The sequence below is a fragment of the Pangasianodon hypophthalmus genome, chromosome 21 (assembly GCF_027358585.1).
Source record: "Pangasianodon hypophthalmus isolate fPanHyp1 chromosome 21, fPanHyp1.pri, whole genome shotgun sequence".
NCBI classification, from domain to species: Eukaryota; Metazoa; Chordata; class Actinopteri; order Siluriformes; family Pangasiidae; genus Pangasianodon; species Pangasianodon hypophthalmus.
The window spans coordinates 13,300,018-13,315,707 of NC_069730.1; the positions used below are offsets into that span (position 1 = coordinate 13,300,018).

Consider the following 15,690-nt stretch of genomic DNA (forward strand, 5'->3'; position numbering starts at 1 on the left):
AATTGATCCTAGGTGTGAATGAGTGTGTGAGTGTGTATACTAATAGTGCCCTGTGATGGACTGGCATCCCATCCAGGGTGTATTCCTGCTTCACACTCAGTGTTCCCAGGATAGGTCCTGGATTCCCTGCGACCTTACCCAGGATAAAGCTGGTACTGAAAGTGAACGACAATGAGTGTATTCACTGTAGAATCCAAATGTAAAACATAACTTTGATACTGTTCAGAATCCACACCCGCACTAAGTTTCTGTGCTCTACCACATAATCAGTCAACACTTAGACAGACACCTAGGTACCAGGGAGGGAGAAGGGAAAGTCTACACTATTTGTCCCTTTGGGACTGTGAATTCCAAATCTCTGTAATATGTTCTTTTCTTTCCCCTCATTCAGTCCAGCTGATTAGAAATAATCGATTCTGTCAGTTTTGTGTTTGGAGCCTCAGAGATGTGGTGTACAGCAGCAGGGATGCTGTGTGTAGATTGAAGTCTTTTGTTATGTCGTGTTGGCTGTGCGTCTGTGTTCCAAACTGCTGTTTGCTGTTTGTGCGCGTGGGTAATGTGCTGGAAAAAAAGGAGCTTTGACAAACTGCCATAAATCATCAGGCAATTAAACAATGTGCAGAGGAATTCGCCATGTGAATGACAAAGAGGGAAGAGAAAGGACCAGAAAAAAAGAGGAAAAGTGATGAGCAGATGGTGACGTCCCTTGTTTTGTGCCCTTTTGAACTGGTCACTCAGTGCAGACATTCGTCTTTTGCTCAAATAGGAAATTGTGTGTAATTACTGTTGTGTTGGTGTGTGTGTGTGTGTGCGTGTGTGTGTGTGTGTGTGTGTGTGTGTGTGTGTGTGTGTGTGGTCGGTCTTCAGACTCTTAATTGTGGGTTGTCTGTGAAGAAGGCGGACTTCACACCTTCAATCTGGAAACATTCTGGGCAAAGTGATTGCCTGAGATAAAAGCTGTTGTCTAGCAGTTTTATGGTTACACATGTGTGCACATACATTGCACACACACACACACACACACACATCCTTATACACTTGTGCAGATATTTTTCTGAGGTTGGCTCAAACACCAAAGACATAATTTCTTTGACTTGCAGGCATTTTTATTGTTTCACTTTTGAAACAGAACAAAGGATAATAAGACAGAAGGATCTTCTTCCATAAACTCTAATGTCTCTCTCTTTGAATCTCTTAATTAAGTCTAAGTCAATTTAACATGCTTTACTGGCATGACCATAGTTAGTTACAGTATTGCAAAAGCATCTCTCAAATGATATTAACATAAAGATTTAGCCTAAAATATCAAAGAATGTCTGTTTAGAGACAAAAATGGTATCTTAAGTGCATGTCTCATAGCCAATTTATCTAACTGGTCATATACATTATTAATCCGATTAATCAACTTATTCGTAGACATTTTTACTAGAAATCAGGGGTTCATTGGCAGGTCATTTTACTTCTTTCAAGAGAAGTAAGTACATCGTTGGCATAATAACTTAATAAGAACAATAAAAATGTCTAGAAATAATACTAATACATACTAATACTAATACATTTGCCCACACTCGCAGATAGATATACATGGTCATGCTTCTTTTCTCCTAGCAGAATGAAAAGTTTTTCAGTGCTGGAGTTGTGGCAGAAAATACAATATATATACATTGTCCATACCCCTTATCCTACACAGGGTCGTGGGGTAGCCTAGAGCCTATACCAGGGGACTTGGGGCACAAAACAGGGGACACCCTGGATGGGCTGCCAACACACACTCGCACACTCACTCATACACTACAGACAGCCTACAACACGTATCATTAGTCTGGGGGAGGAAACCAGAAACCGCCAGAAGCACGGGGAGAACATGCAAAATCCGGGCTCACAGGATGGAGGCGGGATTTGAACCCCCAACCCTGAAGGTGTGAGGTTTCACAAAAACTGTTGAAAATTTAAGCACAGATATACTCTCTTAGGAACCATGCTTTATTTTTTTAAATAAAGTGCACGCATATCTTTATGTATTTTGTATGAGTCACCATTTTTCAGATAAACTGCCTCAGTGTGCTATGGGAAGCACAGTATTTTGCTTTGTCTTTATGTTTGATTTACAGTGTTTTGCATTTTGCATTTTGGTTAGATCTAGTATGTCAAGTGTCAGGCTCGTCCTGATGCAGTACATTATTAGTGTGTTACGTCTTTTCCCTACAGGGAGGGGTTGCTTTTTTTTAAAGACCTTTTTCCGCTGCACAAGGTGCTGTAATTTTTGGCACCAGAAAATGTTGGTGGGGATACCAGTACTGTTTGTTGCTGATGGTTGTACATACTTCATCACACAATGTGCAAAAATGTACACACAGACCAACATTGATTAAAAAATACACACACAATAGTCTGGCTCATTAGTGCTATGTTTGTGCAGCACAAAAAAAGAAAGAACAGAAATACTTTAGTTGGATAGATTATTACCATCATAATAACATTAGATAAGCCATTAGGAACCATTACAGACCATCAAAAGCCCATTAGGAACCAACAGAAATCTTTAATGGTTTCTACTGATTTTTCAGCAGGGTGTTCGGATTGTCCAGTTGTCAAGTTGATGGAAAATCATCTAGAATCCCAGCTTCAGTTGGTTCCTCTTTAGATCAATCGTTGTTTTTGAACAGGCAATGGGAAAGTCTTCATAGATCTAGCCATTATTTAATAGTGTATGGAATTTTCTAATTTTTAGCAATAGCGAGAGTTGATCTTGAGCTCGGGTTGCTATCTGGATTACTGTTCTGCATGTTCTCCCTGTGTCTCTGTGAGTTTCCTGGAGTTTCCACCTCCTTAAACATTCTGGTAGGTGGATTAGCTGTAACAAGTTGCCCCTAAGTGTGAGGGAGTGTGCAAATGGGTGTCTGTACTGCCCTGCAATGGATTGGCATCCCATCCGGACTACACTGCTGTCCTGCTCCCAGTGTTCCCAGTGTCTATCCAACTGAGCAAAAGTTTGGTTTGTGGCCCCAACATCTAACCACCATATAGAGGAATTGCTTCTATAACTGATCCATATCTGAGACAGACTGTAATTAAAATCTGAATTTGTTTCTTTTGCTTAATGTAGTTAAGAATATTAAGAATAAAAGAGTCCCAAGTCCCTACGGCTAGACATGGACTATGCTACATTAAACACCGTACAGTAGTCCTACATTGAGCGTGTGTGTACATATGCGTGTTTGGATGTGTAGTTCACTAACATTTCTATCCATCTTCCTGTCCCAAACAGTTCTGGCAACCGCTATCATGACAACCCACACCTCCTTCCTCCTGATTCTCCTGGCTGTTCTCCGATTGGCTGCCTGCTCGTTTCCAGAGGAACCAGGTCCTTTAATCTCCACCCCTGCTGAGGGTAAGCCCCACCCCCACCTCCACCATCCACAACTTCCACCCTACCAATTACAGCAGCTGAAGGGTGACATTTGGACAGGGCCCTGCGGGAATTCTACCATGACCAGTAAAGAAAAATCTCATGGGATGACTAAGAACTGGAGGACAAGCTCATACGAGCCAGAAGGAAAGGACTGAACTTTTTACTTTTGTACTTGTCAGGCAGGAATGGGCAAGAACAAAATTAATTAGCAAAAGATGGATTTAGAATTTCACAACATAATTAAAAATATTGTGATTTAGTGATATGATTGCAATGTTTTGCACCCAGAGTGTGAAAACACAGGATAATGGATTTGTTTATTAGATGAGTGGCAACATTTTACCAGTCCAGCCACTATTAGCATTATTTTTGTTTCATAAATGAAATGCTTGCCTGTTTGTAGGCATAATGATGATAGAATGTTGTTGTCAGCCCTGCTCCTGAAAATCCAACACAGCTAATCCCAGTAATCTAGATCTTCAGAAACACCTGGAGATGTATTTACTTAGATTTGGGCCTAAAGTCTGCATAGTAGATTTCTTTTCTCATTTTCCTTATTAAAGGAATTCTCCAGCATTTTCAACCAACTCTCTAGCTATTGCATCTGCAGCCTGTGTCCAGTTACTACAGATGAAACATTTTTTCCATACTGAGAAAATAACAGAAAATCTGTTTACTCTGAAGAGCTACTTTAAAGTTCTTTAGTACTTTAGTCCAAGGGATTTTTTAAATTAAACTTAAATGTGTATAATTTGTCCTTTCTGTTCAGGGAATACTTTTTCAGAGATGATTTGTGGTTATGTATTAGAAACATAGTTGTGTGGCTCCGATCATGCGTGAACGCCACAAAACCATAGAGAAAGTAACCACAATTAGTCTTTACTGTAGTTCTCCAGTGTTGAAAGATTAGATAAAACTATATAAGCATGGCTAAATCTCATTTCTGTCTCATGCTAAAAAGGCTAGTAATTGTGGTTCTATGACCCCTGAGTAACAACCAGGGGCAGTAATGACTACCTGAACACCTTTTTAAGTTCTCACCAGGTCCACACCAGTTCTGAAGGAACCCCAGTGGTTACCTGGAGGTTGTAGAAGCACAGTTACATACATAACTAGAGTTCTGTTTCAGCCCTCCTAACTGACAGGTGTGGAGAAAATCTCTTGGATAATGGTGATGACATCCACCACCCAGTGGTCCAGTCTTTGCCCCTGCATAGAGAAGCACAGACCTCTGTGTCTTTCCTCAGTGACAGATGAACAGTTGGTTGACTGCCATCCAGTCTAAATAGTACCAAAGGGCATGCATGGGGCACAGCAAGAAACACACTGCAGGTACTCTTTCATGACTACAAGGTCACTCAACTGATTCACGAAGTCACATGACGTTGGGCAGAAATCTGGGATTGAACCAGGTCATCTCAGAGTCACCTGGCCACCAACACATGCAAGGCAAGCTTATCACCAAAATCAGAAGAGACACTTGTCTCAGTTCAGCATTTTTCATAGGCTTGAAAGGAGGTGCCTTAAGGGACTGCAGCACAAGGCATGAGAGAATAATGGAAAGGTTGCTTAAGTTTATAAAGACTTGTATACTAGGGGCTCTTGCCTTCAGGACTGTTTCCCTGACTGTTTGGTTGTAGTCCTTAATTGGTGATTAATTCTAAAGGGCCAAACCCGCAGGTACAGGTGACCTTATTGAGGATGCCATATTTCTCCATTGATTTTAGACAGCAAATCTGCTCAGGGAAGAGGCGTTGAGGGTGTTCCAACCACCAGCAAAAGCAGTAGTGGAAAACAAGGTCTTGCCAGTCATTTTGGAGCCACAAGCAGTAATCTGTGGCCTAGTTGCTGAATTCTGTACAATTTGAATCAACAAGATGAAGCCTGTAGTAGATGGTGACACTAGTCATGGGCCAGTGCATCCTGTCCCAGTGGGCTGTCTGGGTCTGCCAAGGAGAACTACAATCAACAAGGCTAGCAATACTATCAAGGGAAGATTGACTCAAAGCTAATGGATACCGTTAGCATTTTATGAAAAAAAGATGGTAGTAATGTGTAAAAATACATTCACCAAGGTAGAAGACAACAAAAAAGAAGGCTGTTTTCAGCTTTGCAGGAGTAAACCTGTGGCTCTGCATTCACAAGAGAATAGCTCCTTTTGGTGTACATGTGCTCTGAAGAAGAAGGGGAAAGATGGCTGTATGACAGCAGTATTTATTGCAAATACTGCATCATACATCGCTATGTTTCTTTGTTGGAAGGTCTTGGCGTGCATGTGCACACGTACAAGAAGAACTATCCAGGCAAAAACTGCCCTTGATGGTTACAAGCGGTGAAACGTGATGAAATTATTCCTTGGGGTAATTGCCAACACACTGCAGATGCTGTGCATAGAGATTAGGTTGAAATATTGGAATATTCATTTAATGATTTCTCATGTAATTAAATATAAGAAAAAAGATTTACCCACTTTATGCTGCCATACAAGTAACTGTGAGTTAGTTGTTCCTATAGAAATGATGCCTATGTATAAGCCAGTAAAGCCAGTGTTGTGCTAGCTGCATTATCCTGTGTGCTGTTGCCTACTCTAAAAAGGGTACAATATGGGCTAAAAAAGCTGATGTGCTGCATACAATTAACTATTACTCAACTAAATGTAACGTAAATGCCACCACCATATTATTATTCACTTTAAAGACGAATATTGGGAGGAAAGCGGCTGTCGGTTGTGTTTTTTTTTCAGTAATGACCTTTTACAAAGGCCCTTTAAAGCTGTTAGTTTTCAACACATCAGCTTGGAATGACTCTACAAATGGCTGCTGTGAGCGTTCCCCCTTCAGAGTCCCCAGTGTAGGTTTCATCACTTCAGAATGGACTGCACTGTTTATGTGGTAATTAAAAAAAAATTAAAGGAACATGCTAACTCATACCTATGCAACATTACCTACAATACCTATTGCTATATCAATGTCTATATATCTATATCTATATATTCATCTACAATCCCCTCTGAAAGTATTGGAATGGCAAGGCCAATTCTTGTGTTTTTGCTGTACACTGAAGACATCTGGGTTTGAGATCAAACAATGAATATGAGATAGATCAGAAATTTAGCTTTCATTTCCTGATATTTACATCTATATATGTTAAACAACCCACCTTGAACCCACCCATTGAACCCACCCATTTTTCAAGTGATCAGAAATATTGGAACATTTGGCTGACAGGTGTTTCTTGTTGCCCAGGTGTGCCCTGTTACACTGATTGATTGAACAATTACTAACTCTGAATGTCTAATCTTGGTTTGAGCCCTGGGTTTCGCCTGTGAAGACTGCATTTGTTGTAAAAAAGGATAAACCAACAGGAAGATAAGAGAGCTGTCTATAGGAGAAAAGCAAGCCATTCTGAAGCTGAGAAAAGAGGGTAAATCCATCAGACCCATTCCACAAGCATTGGGCATAGCCAGTACAGCAATTTGGAATGTCCTAAAAAAGAAAGAAACCATTGGTGTAGTAACAACCAGACAGTGAACAGATTGGCAATGGAAAACAACGGCATTTAACGACAGACCCATTGTGAGAGCTGTGAAGAAAAACCCAAAAACGGCAGTTAGTGACATCACCAACAGCCTCCACAGGGCAGGAATGAAGGTCTCATAAGCCACCACAAGATGGAAATCACTCATCTGCAGCGAGAATCAGAAGGCCAGGTTGGAATTAGTAAAGAAGTACAGAGATGAGTCACAGAAGTTCTGGAACCAAGATTAACCTCCACCAAAGTGATGGAAAGGCCAAAGTGTGGAGAAAGAAAGAATCTGCTCAAGATCAAAAACATACAAGCTCATCAGTCAGTCACGGTGGAGGTAGTGTCATGGCTTGGGCTTGCATGGCTGTTTCTGGAATGGACTCACTAATCTTTATTGATGATGTAACTCATGATGGTAGCAGCAGAATGAATTCAGACATCTGCAGAAACATTCTGTCTGCCAAGTTACAGAGAAATACATCCAGTCTAATTGGGAGGAACTTCATCATGCAGCAAGTCAATGACCCAAAACATACTGCCAACACAGCAAAGGACTTCATCAGGGGAAAAAAGTGGAAGGTTTTAGACTGGCCCAGTCACTCACCAGACCTTAACCCAACTGAGCATGCATTTCACCTCCTGAAGAGGAAAATGAAGGGAGAAACCCCCCAAAATGAACATTGACTGAAAGAAGCTGCAGTACAAGCCTGGAAAAGTATCACAAGGGAAGAATGCAACAGTTTGGTAATGTCAGTGGTTCGCCAGCTTGATGTAGTTGATGCAAACAAGGGATATGCAACCAAATATTAAGTGTTATATACTTTAAGACTATCAGTTCCTATAATTTTGTTCACCTACAAATTGGGTGGTCTGCCACCAAAGGTGAATATTCTAAGTTGTTTAACACATCTGGATATAAATGTCAGTAAATGAAAGCTGAAATTCTGATCTATCATCTCATATCCATCTTTTGATCTCAAACCCAAAACAAAAGAATTGGCCTTGTCGTTCCAATACTTTCAGAGGGGACTGTATATATATTCATATAATCATTCTAATCTACTGAACTTTCTGAATTATTAAAAACATTAATTTTACTGATTATTTTCCCAGTGCTACAATACAGCAATAATAGTGAGAGTTGTTTATTGCCGTAAGCCAACAGCTGTTTCTGCTGTAAAACATGCAAGCACACGGAGACTAGAAGCAAAATGTGTCAACAAATTTCAAGCTTTATTACAGGGTGTGTTTGCATGTGTGTTGTGTAGCAGTTTTAACAATGGGAAACAGCAGTAGGGTGAGGTGTGAGGCACTGAGCGTGGCACATGCCTTGTCTCCATCAGTCATGCCTGGTGAAGGTGTGATTAGAGGCACAGTGTGATATATAGCTTTGCGGTCTTACTACCATCCTCTTCCTCCTCTTGTTTCCCTGTCTCTCTGTCTCCTTGTCTCTCTGTTTTTTTTAGTAAATAGTTAGAACACTATCTTGATCTCTTCCTTGTTTGATTCTGTTGTTTCTCTTGTTTTCTGCCTCATCTTGATTCTTGTCTTTCTAAAATTTCTTCCTCTCTGTCTATCTTCCTCCCCGCCATCTTACTTCCTCTTTCTGTTTCTCTATTTACTTCATTCATTTTCTAAATCTTCTTTACATTAATTCATACTCTCTCTCTCTCTCAGTTGCCAGGCGTTACCCTGTGTTTCTGGGCCGAGCTCATCGCTCTTACATGCGGCAGGAGCCACTGTACATTCAGACAGTTCTGAAGGTCAACCGCACCCTGTACATCGGTGCCAGGTAACCTGACCTGTTTCCTTCTTCATCTTAAAGTAAAATACATTTATATATACACAGTTATTTATATGGTTCATACAGATGAGTAAAAGTCTATATTATGAGGCTGCCAAGTGACACAACAGGAAAGCATTTAAATCCCATTTAAACCCCAATGATGCCATAGCATATCTATGACTGGGAGTCCAAGAGAGCATAACTAACCCTGCAGTCTGGGCAGGAGGCATGGTATACCTCTCTCCCAGTCAGTCAGAATTAGCTCAGGTATAAAGAAAAGGCTGGTCAGTGGCCATAAAGTGTCCTTTAAGGCTGGTCAGTGGCCATAATGTGTTTCAGGAGCAGTAGTTAAAATGTGGTAGTATTATATTAGCTTACACCTTCCCTGGTTGGTGGCTGTCATGCAACAAGGCAGAACCAGCTAGCAGGTAGAATAAATGACTGCAGAATTCCTGATTTTCATTATAAATAGAAGCAGTTAGAGTCTTTAGTCTGAGCACAGGACGTAAAGCATATTGGCAAGTGCCTGGTGCCTTCTATGCCTATCAAATAAAATGGAATGCTCACTTACATTAGGCAGTGGTGTCTCAGTGGTTAATTTTCTGTGCAAGTTCAAATCCAAGGACTGCCCGAGGACCACTGCTTGGCCCTTGAGTGACCACTTGACCCTCAACTGCTTAGCTCAATTCTCAGTTCAGCTAAAAGCAGCTGCCCAGTGACCAAATGTAATACTGTCATTTATCATTTATCATCTTGCCATTTATCATTTATCATTTGCGCCCAGTAGCCTACGCAGGTATTATAACACTTTAAAGCATAATGTACAATAACACAAATCTCAAACTACCATCTAGCATAACATCAGATAACTAGCTAGGAGCATTTTGATGTGCTCAAAAATGATGTTATAAAGTTATATAGTTATATATGTTATATAGATGTTATAAAATGGTTGGCCTCTCAGATTCTTACACTGACACGTGCACAAGTATGGAGTGTTTTGCTATTTTAATAATGGAGAAACATGCATGGAGAGTAGCTAAAGCAACCTGAAAAAAATGTTTTTTTGTGTGTGTGTGTGTGTGTGTGTGTGTGTGTTATTGGAGTCAAACCCACACATCATTTATGCGATTTTGTCCAATTTAAACCATTTGTAATATTATCTTGTTGATCCATGTTTGGTATATGGGTCTCTCCCCATTCAAATTGGTTGGAGCCTGATCTTGTATGACTGACCAGGATATATAATAACTTTCTGGGAGCGTTGACAAGATGGCTGCCAAGTGGACAGACTTTACTAAACGGACTTTGGTACAAATCAGAATCAGATGACTGTATGCCAGAACTGATAACAGAAAGTTAACTTAATGTACAAGCTAATCTTCCAAATAGTAATAAACACACAAAGCTTACACTGCCTTCTTCACTCAAGCACACATGCTCACATACACTCTTAAAACAGAGCAGGAGCAGGTTGAATTCATTTTCATTAAAGCCATGTATTGTATATTGAACGTATGGGAGAGTGTGATTATATACACTGAAAGTGCTTGGGGAAAATGCTTTTAGAAAAGCTGCATGAATCTGCAACTGTATTTATTTTGTTTTCTATTTCTTTATATTTTTCTACTACTGATCTGTTCCTAATTTGTTGTGATTTTTTACTCGGATTTATATTTGTCCTGTTGGATGTACAATATGTCTGTATGTATGTAGGTAAGTATGGGTGTCTATCTCTCTATCTTTCTTTGTAGAAATCGCGTCTTAGCTCTACTTCATCAGCACACTTCACCTTACTTCACACATAGGATGGCACATAATGGACTGATGCCTTTTTTTTCCACCACCACATTATAAATTGGATGAGGATGTTGAACTCTTTTCTAAATGTACGTTAGCTGCTTTGGAAATGTCAGACTTATTAATGTTACACCACTATCTTATATGAGTATTTTATTCTAGACAGAATTTTCATTTAAACAGCAGTGACAGGTGTCCTAGTCTGTCTGAAATGGAAATGAAAAATTACACAGTGGAACAATTTCATTACAACTTGAGATCTCTAAAAGCACTTCTGTGATAAGCGCCGGATCCAATAATGTAAAGGAGGTATTATCCACTCTGAAAGTCATTTTTCCCATCTGCTTTTTATTCCTTTCACTGTGTGTGTGTGTGTGTGTGTGTTGTATGTATGTGTGTATGTGTATGTGTGCACTCTGTCCAACGGGTGTCTTAAGCAGTGTTAGTAATACACCACACTCGCTTCAAAGCCAGTGTTGACAGGAGGTTTTAAGCTCTCTGGAGAGTTCACATGTGCTCCCGCTTAGACCAGGGCCTGAAGGGTAAACCCTTTAGAAAGGGAGGTTAGGAAGCCAGCCTTTGCCCCCTGCCCTCTACTCTCCTAAAACACTCACTTCTTGTCTACTTACTGACAGCAGAAACACTGCAACTTGGGTTGCAGGATTAGACGTGGCAGGAAAGCTGGCGGAAACCGGTTAACACCTTCCAGAAAGTGTGAGGTCTTAGGACGGAATATGCGCAAGGCTAGGAGCCGCTTGAATTTCAGGAAGAACAGCGCATATATATTAGTCATAACCCACACTGTAAAACCACAGGGCCATATTCAATGTCGGCAACTTAAGTACAAAAGTCAGTATTTTTCACAAGGAAAGTTACTCTTTTTCAGAGACACATTTTTGTGGGAAAAAGAGCTCTCTATTCAGATTATGCAAATCTCCAGTGTTTATCTTGCATCTCTGAGGTTGTCAGGTTTTTCTTAAGTAGAAGAGTCTGAGACCGTGTTTTTGAAAAGTGTCTAGACCACTGCCTTTAAACACAAGCACCTGCCTTGTACCCAAAAGAATTGAAAAAGCAAATTGCATTTTTTTTTCTATGCTGCCAAATGTAATATGATGTAGAATAAAAACAATATAATAATGTATGAATGGGAAGATGGCAAGTGTTAAAAAACATGTAATAGTGCTTTATCTTTCAGATTTAAATACCTCTCTACCAGAGGTTTTGCAATTGTTCAATTTCTTTAGCACTATGTCTGGATACAAAATAAAAAGTCATCCTTGATGGCACTTTATAGTATCACTAAAGCAACCTCTCTACCTAGTGGCCTTGTCTTTGCTAATTCATGTATTTATCTTGGTATTAAAATTGTTGATTCTCTGTCTAGGGTTGCTCAGACAAATTTTTTTGAAATCAGTCAGAAAATGAAGCGGGATATACAGAGGTGGGACAACTTAAAAATGATCAGTACAATTAAAATGAACATTTTACCTAGAGTTAACTTTTTATTTTTCATGCTCCCTTGTTTTTCTCCCCCTAAATTTTTCAAAGAAATGAATTCATTAATTTCTAAATTCATCTGCGGCGGTAAGCGTCCTAGAGTCAGTTTTTCAGTATTACAGCCTGCAAAACTTCATGGCGGTCTCCCTCTCCCTAACTTAATGCTTTACTACCTTGCTTTTCAAATTAGGGCCATGTGTGCAGTCGTGGCCTAATGGATAGAGAGTCGGACTTGTAACCCGAAGGTGAACCTGAAGGTTGTTGGTTCGAGTCTCAGGTCCGGCAGGGATTGTAGGTGGGTGGAGTGAATGACCAACGCTCTCTTCCACCCTCAATATCACGACTGAGGTGAGACCCTTGAGCAAGGCACCGAACCCCCAACTGCTCCCCGGGCGCCGCAGCAAAAAAGGCTGCCCACTGCTCCGGGTGTGTGTGTGTTCACTTCTGTGTGTGTGCACTTGCACAAATTCCGAGTATGGGTCACCATACTTGGCCACAAGTCACTTCACTTCACCAAAGTACCCTGGAGGAGTATTGAATCTGACCGTGTTCTTCCCCGTAGGCTTCAAGATCTGCCTTTTACTGGTGGTAGGCTGGTGGTAGGCTCAAGAAGCTTACATCAGAAGTTCGGAAACATTATTTCAACTACTTTAAAAAGCTTGGTTTAATGCAGAAAAGATTACAGGTCATGTTAAAAAAAATCTCACGTCAGTCTCCTGTCTGGAACAATACCTGCCTATTATCTGGTAATCAACCTTTCAGTTACCCTCCCTGGTCCTTAAAAGGTGTGCTCATATTTGGTGATATATTCAATGGTAGTGGACTGCACACATTTCAGGATATTCAAGCAGATTACTCCTTGCCAGATACCTCCTTTTTTATGTATTTGAAGTTAAGGTCTGCAATGAAAGCATATGGGGAACCCTGGAACTCTAGCTTAGATGACCACCCATTGTTAAAGTGGATCAAAAACACTGGAAACTTACAGGGTACAGTCTCCTTGATTTATAAGCAACTACATGAATGCTCATATAAGTCCTTGAAGATACTAGCGGTGTGGGAGAGAGAACTCTCCTGGTTGGGTTATAGTCCTGATTGGAATACAGTTTGGTTAAATCTCTGCCTTATCTCCAAAAACCCCTTGCACATTCTTATTCATTTCAAAACTGTACACAAAATGTATTGTACACCATATAAGCAATACTTGATGAAACTCTCATCAAATCCTAGTTGCAGTCTGTGTAATAATAATTCTAAAGGTACTTTTTTGCATATGTTTTGGGATTGTTTAGTCATATCCAATTTCTGGAAACATGTAGTTCAAGTGCTAAAAAGTATCACAGTGGAATTTGCAGTTTGATCTTGATCCTTGTCTTATGTTGTTAAATGATGATTCTTCTTACAAGTTTACTTTAGTTCAGAGAAGACTGTTAATGTCTGGCTTCACTGCTGCTGAAAAAACAATTATACAGCAATGGTTTACACCTGACATGGATCTTAGAAGATTCTGGCTGCTTTCTTTTCATAATATTGTTTGTTTAGAACATAGCACTGCAAGGATTAATGGGGCTAGAATACAAACTGTTACCTATTGGAGTAAAATAGCCCAAGCTTTAAAAGAATTGTTTTAAATTGAATTTTAAATTGGTTTATTTGTATGTTCCTTTTAAATTACCCTGAAGTAATATTCACTGTACTTATGTGGGTTTTTATTTCCTCTTCTTAGTATTTACACTGTCATTCAAGCTCTGTAAGGTTATTATTTCAAATTTAAAAAATAAATAAATAAATAAACATGTAATAGGAGTCTAGTATATTGCAAATACATTGCTGCATGAATAACCATAATTGTAATTATGACAATAATCATTTTGATTTAATTTAACAATATGGCTTCCATTATTCGACAGCTTATAAAATAGCACTTGATCCAGCACATCTCATAATTTTGTATTTTATTTGTTTTAATATAGTGTGACGATAGTTAATTGTGCACATGACTAAATGAAGCCAGGAGATACTAAATCAAGATCATAGAACTGTAATATGTACATGGGATGAAGGCTATTTTTATGCTTTTGAATTAGTAAAATAATGCCAATGTTTCTGTTAATTTGGTGTGCTCTTGTGTAAGGGTTTGAAGGACAAGCTGACAAAGCACTCATGTATTTAATATTGGCCTTGAATGGCATTCCATAGTTTTTTGAGTGAATTTACAGGCCAAAAAATAGCCAGAAATAGCCTTCAGCATGACATAATGTGGATACATCAAACTGTCAGATAGTGGAACTGGACTTAATACTGCTTCGCACTCGAGCTGATATCCTGAAAGAAAAAATGCACCTTATATCAAAGTCAGAGTTGCACGTAACTAAGACATGCCTCTGTTTTACTCAAACTCCACCCTGCATGTGTACCGTAATTCTCAAGTAATTCTCTGAGTAGTGCTTAAGTATATATTTGCATATGATATCATCACTACATGTGCATACCTGAACTTCAAAATCAGTTGTCAGAAGATGCCTCTATAAGAGATGCATGAAAGATGAAAGTTCTTCTGAAAGTACACAAAATGCAGTGCATGAACAGCATAATACATCGCCACTGAATCAGGCATTGTGGTTGGAAAATAATTATACTTACAGTGTACAGTATAACATCATCGTTAGATGATAAAATGGTGTGATTCTACCTGACCAAAACATTAACCTTGTTGTCTTTGTCTCTGAAGACAGCCATGTTAGTAATCATAGTCTGTACATGTCTGATTAGGTAACAACGGAACCTTGGCAGTTATGTCTTTAGGGACACTCATCAGTGTCATGCATCATAACTTCTAGGAGTTGTTTACTTCCTACAAATCCTTCCTGACTTCTCATGCTACCTGAAGAGTGAGCTGAACAACATGGCTAATTAGCTAGCTAGAATGTCACATTTATTGATCATTAAGTTATGTACACTGGCTGGTCATTTAGGAACTTAATTATGACTGCTAATTGAAACAGTAAAGAACAGCATCTAAAGATGTATTTTTATACACATTATTTATTTATTTATTTATTACAATTTTTTGTTGTTTTTATTTTTGATTGTTTTGTTATTATTATTGTTATTATTATTATTATTATTATTATTATTATTATTATTATTATTATTATTATTGCCACTTGAGAGGTAAGTAAGTTATTTTCATCAGCCAGAGTGACAGTCTTGTCAGCTATGTCTTTCAAAGAGGGATAGATAAAAACACTAGATGCATTTAAATTTAGTCTACCTTAGATGACAGCGGACTTCCATCTGCAAATGCTTCCCAAATTGATGTTCTTCTATACAACTGCCTATCATCTGAACAGAATTATGGGTTTTACCTTACTGAGAGTGATACATGAGAGTATGTTTTCAAATTTGGCCAAAAGAAGTCTGCTTTCTGAATTGGACATCATTCTCAAAAGCTCAAAAAAGCTTTTTTTAAACTAGGATGCAGCCTTGATAACTGGGTGACATGGTAGTACAGTGGGTAGCTTCATAGCTACAGGGTTCCCAGTTTGATCCTGAGCTCAGTTTACTGTCTGTGAAGAGTTTTGCATGTTTTTGACATGTCTGCGTGGGTTTCCTCCCACCTCACTAAAACATGCATGTAGGGGCATTGGCTATGTTAAGTTGTGAAAGA

General features: G+C 39.2%; 1 protein-coding gene across 1 annotated transcript in view; it reads left to right on the top strand.

Annotated features, from left to right (window-relative positions):
- sema6ba (sema domain, transmembrane domain (TM), and cytoplasmic domain, (semaphorin) 6Ba) overlaps positions 1-15,690 on the top strand; it is a 132,968-nt gene that overhangs the window by 68,390 nt on the left and 48,888 nt on the right. The window contains exons 2-3 of the mRNA XM_026925054.3: positions 3,269-3,391; positions 8,615-8,729. Coding sequence (XP_026780855.1) covers positions 3,286-3,391; positions 8,615-8,729 — 221 coding nt within the window. The 5' untranslated portion in view covers positions 3,269-3,285. The remainder of the gene's footprint in view (positions 1-3,268; positions 3,392-8,614; positions 8,730-15,690) is intronic.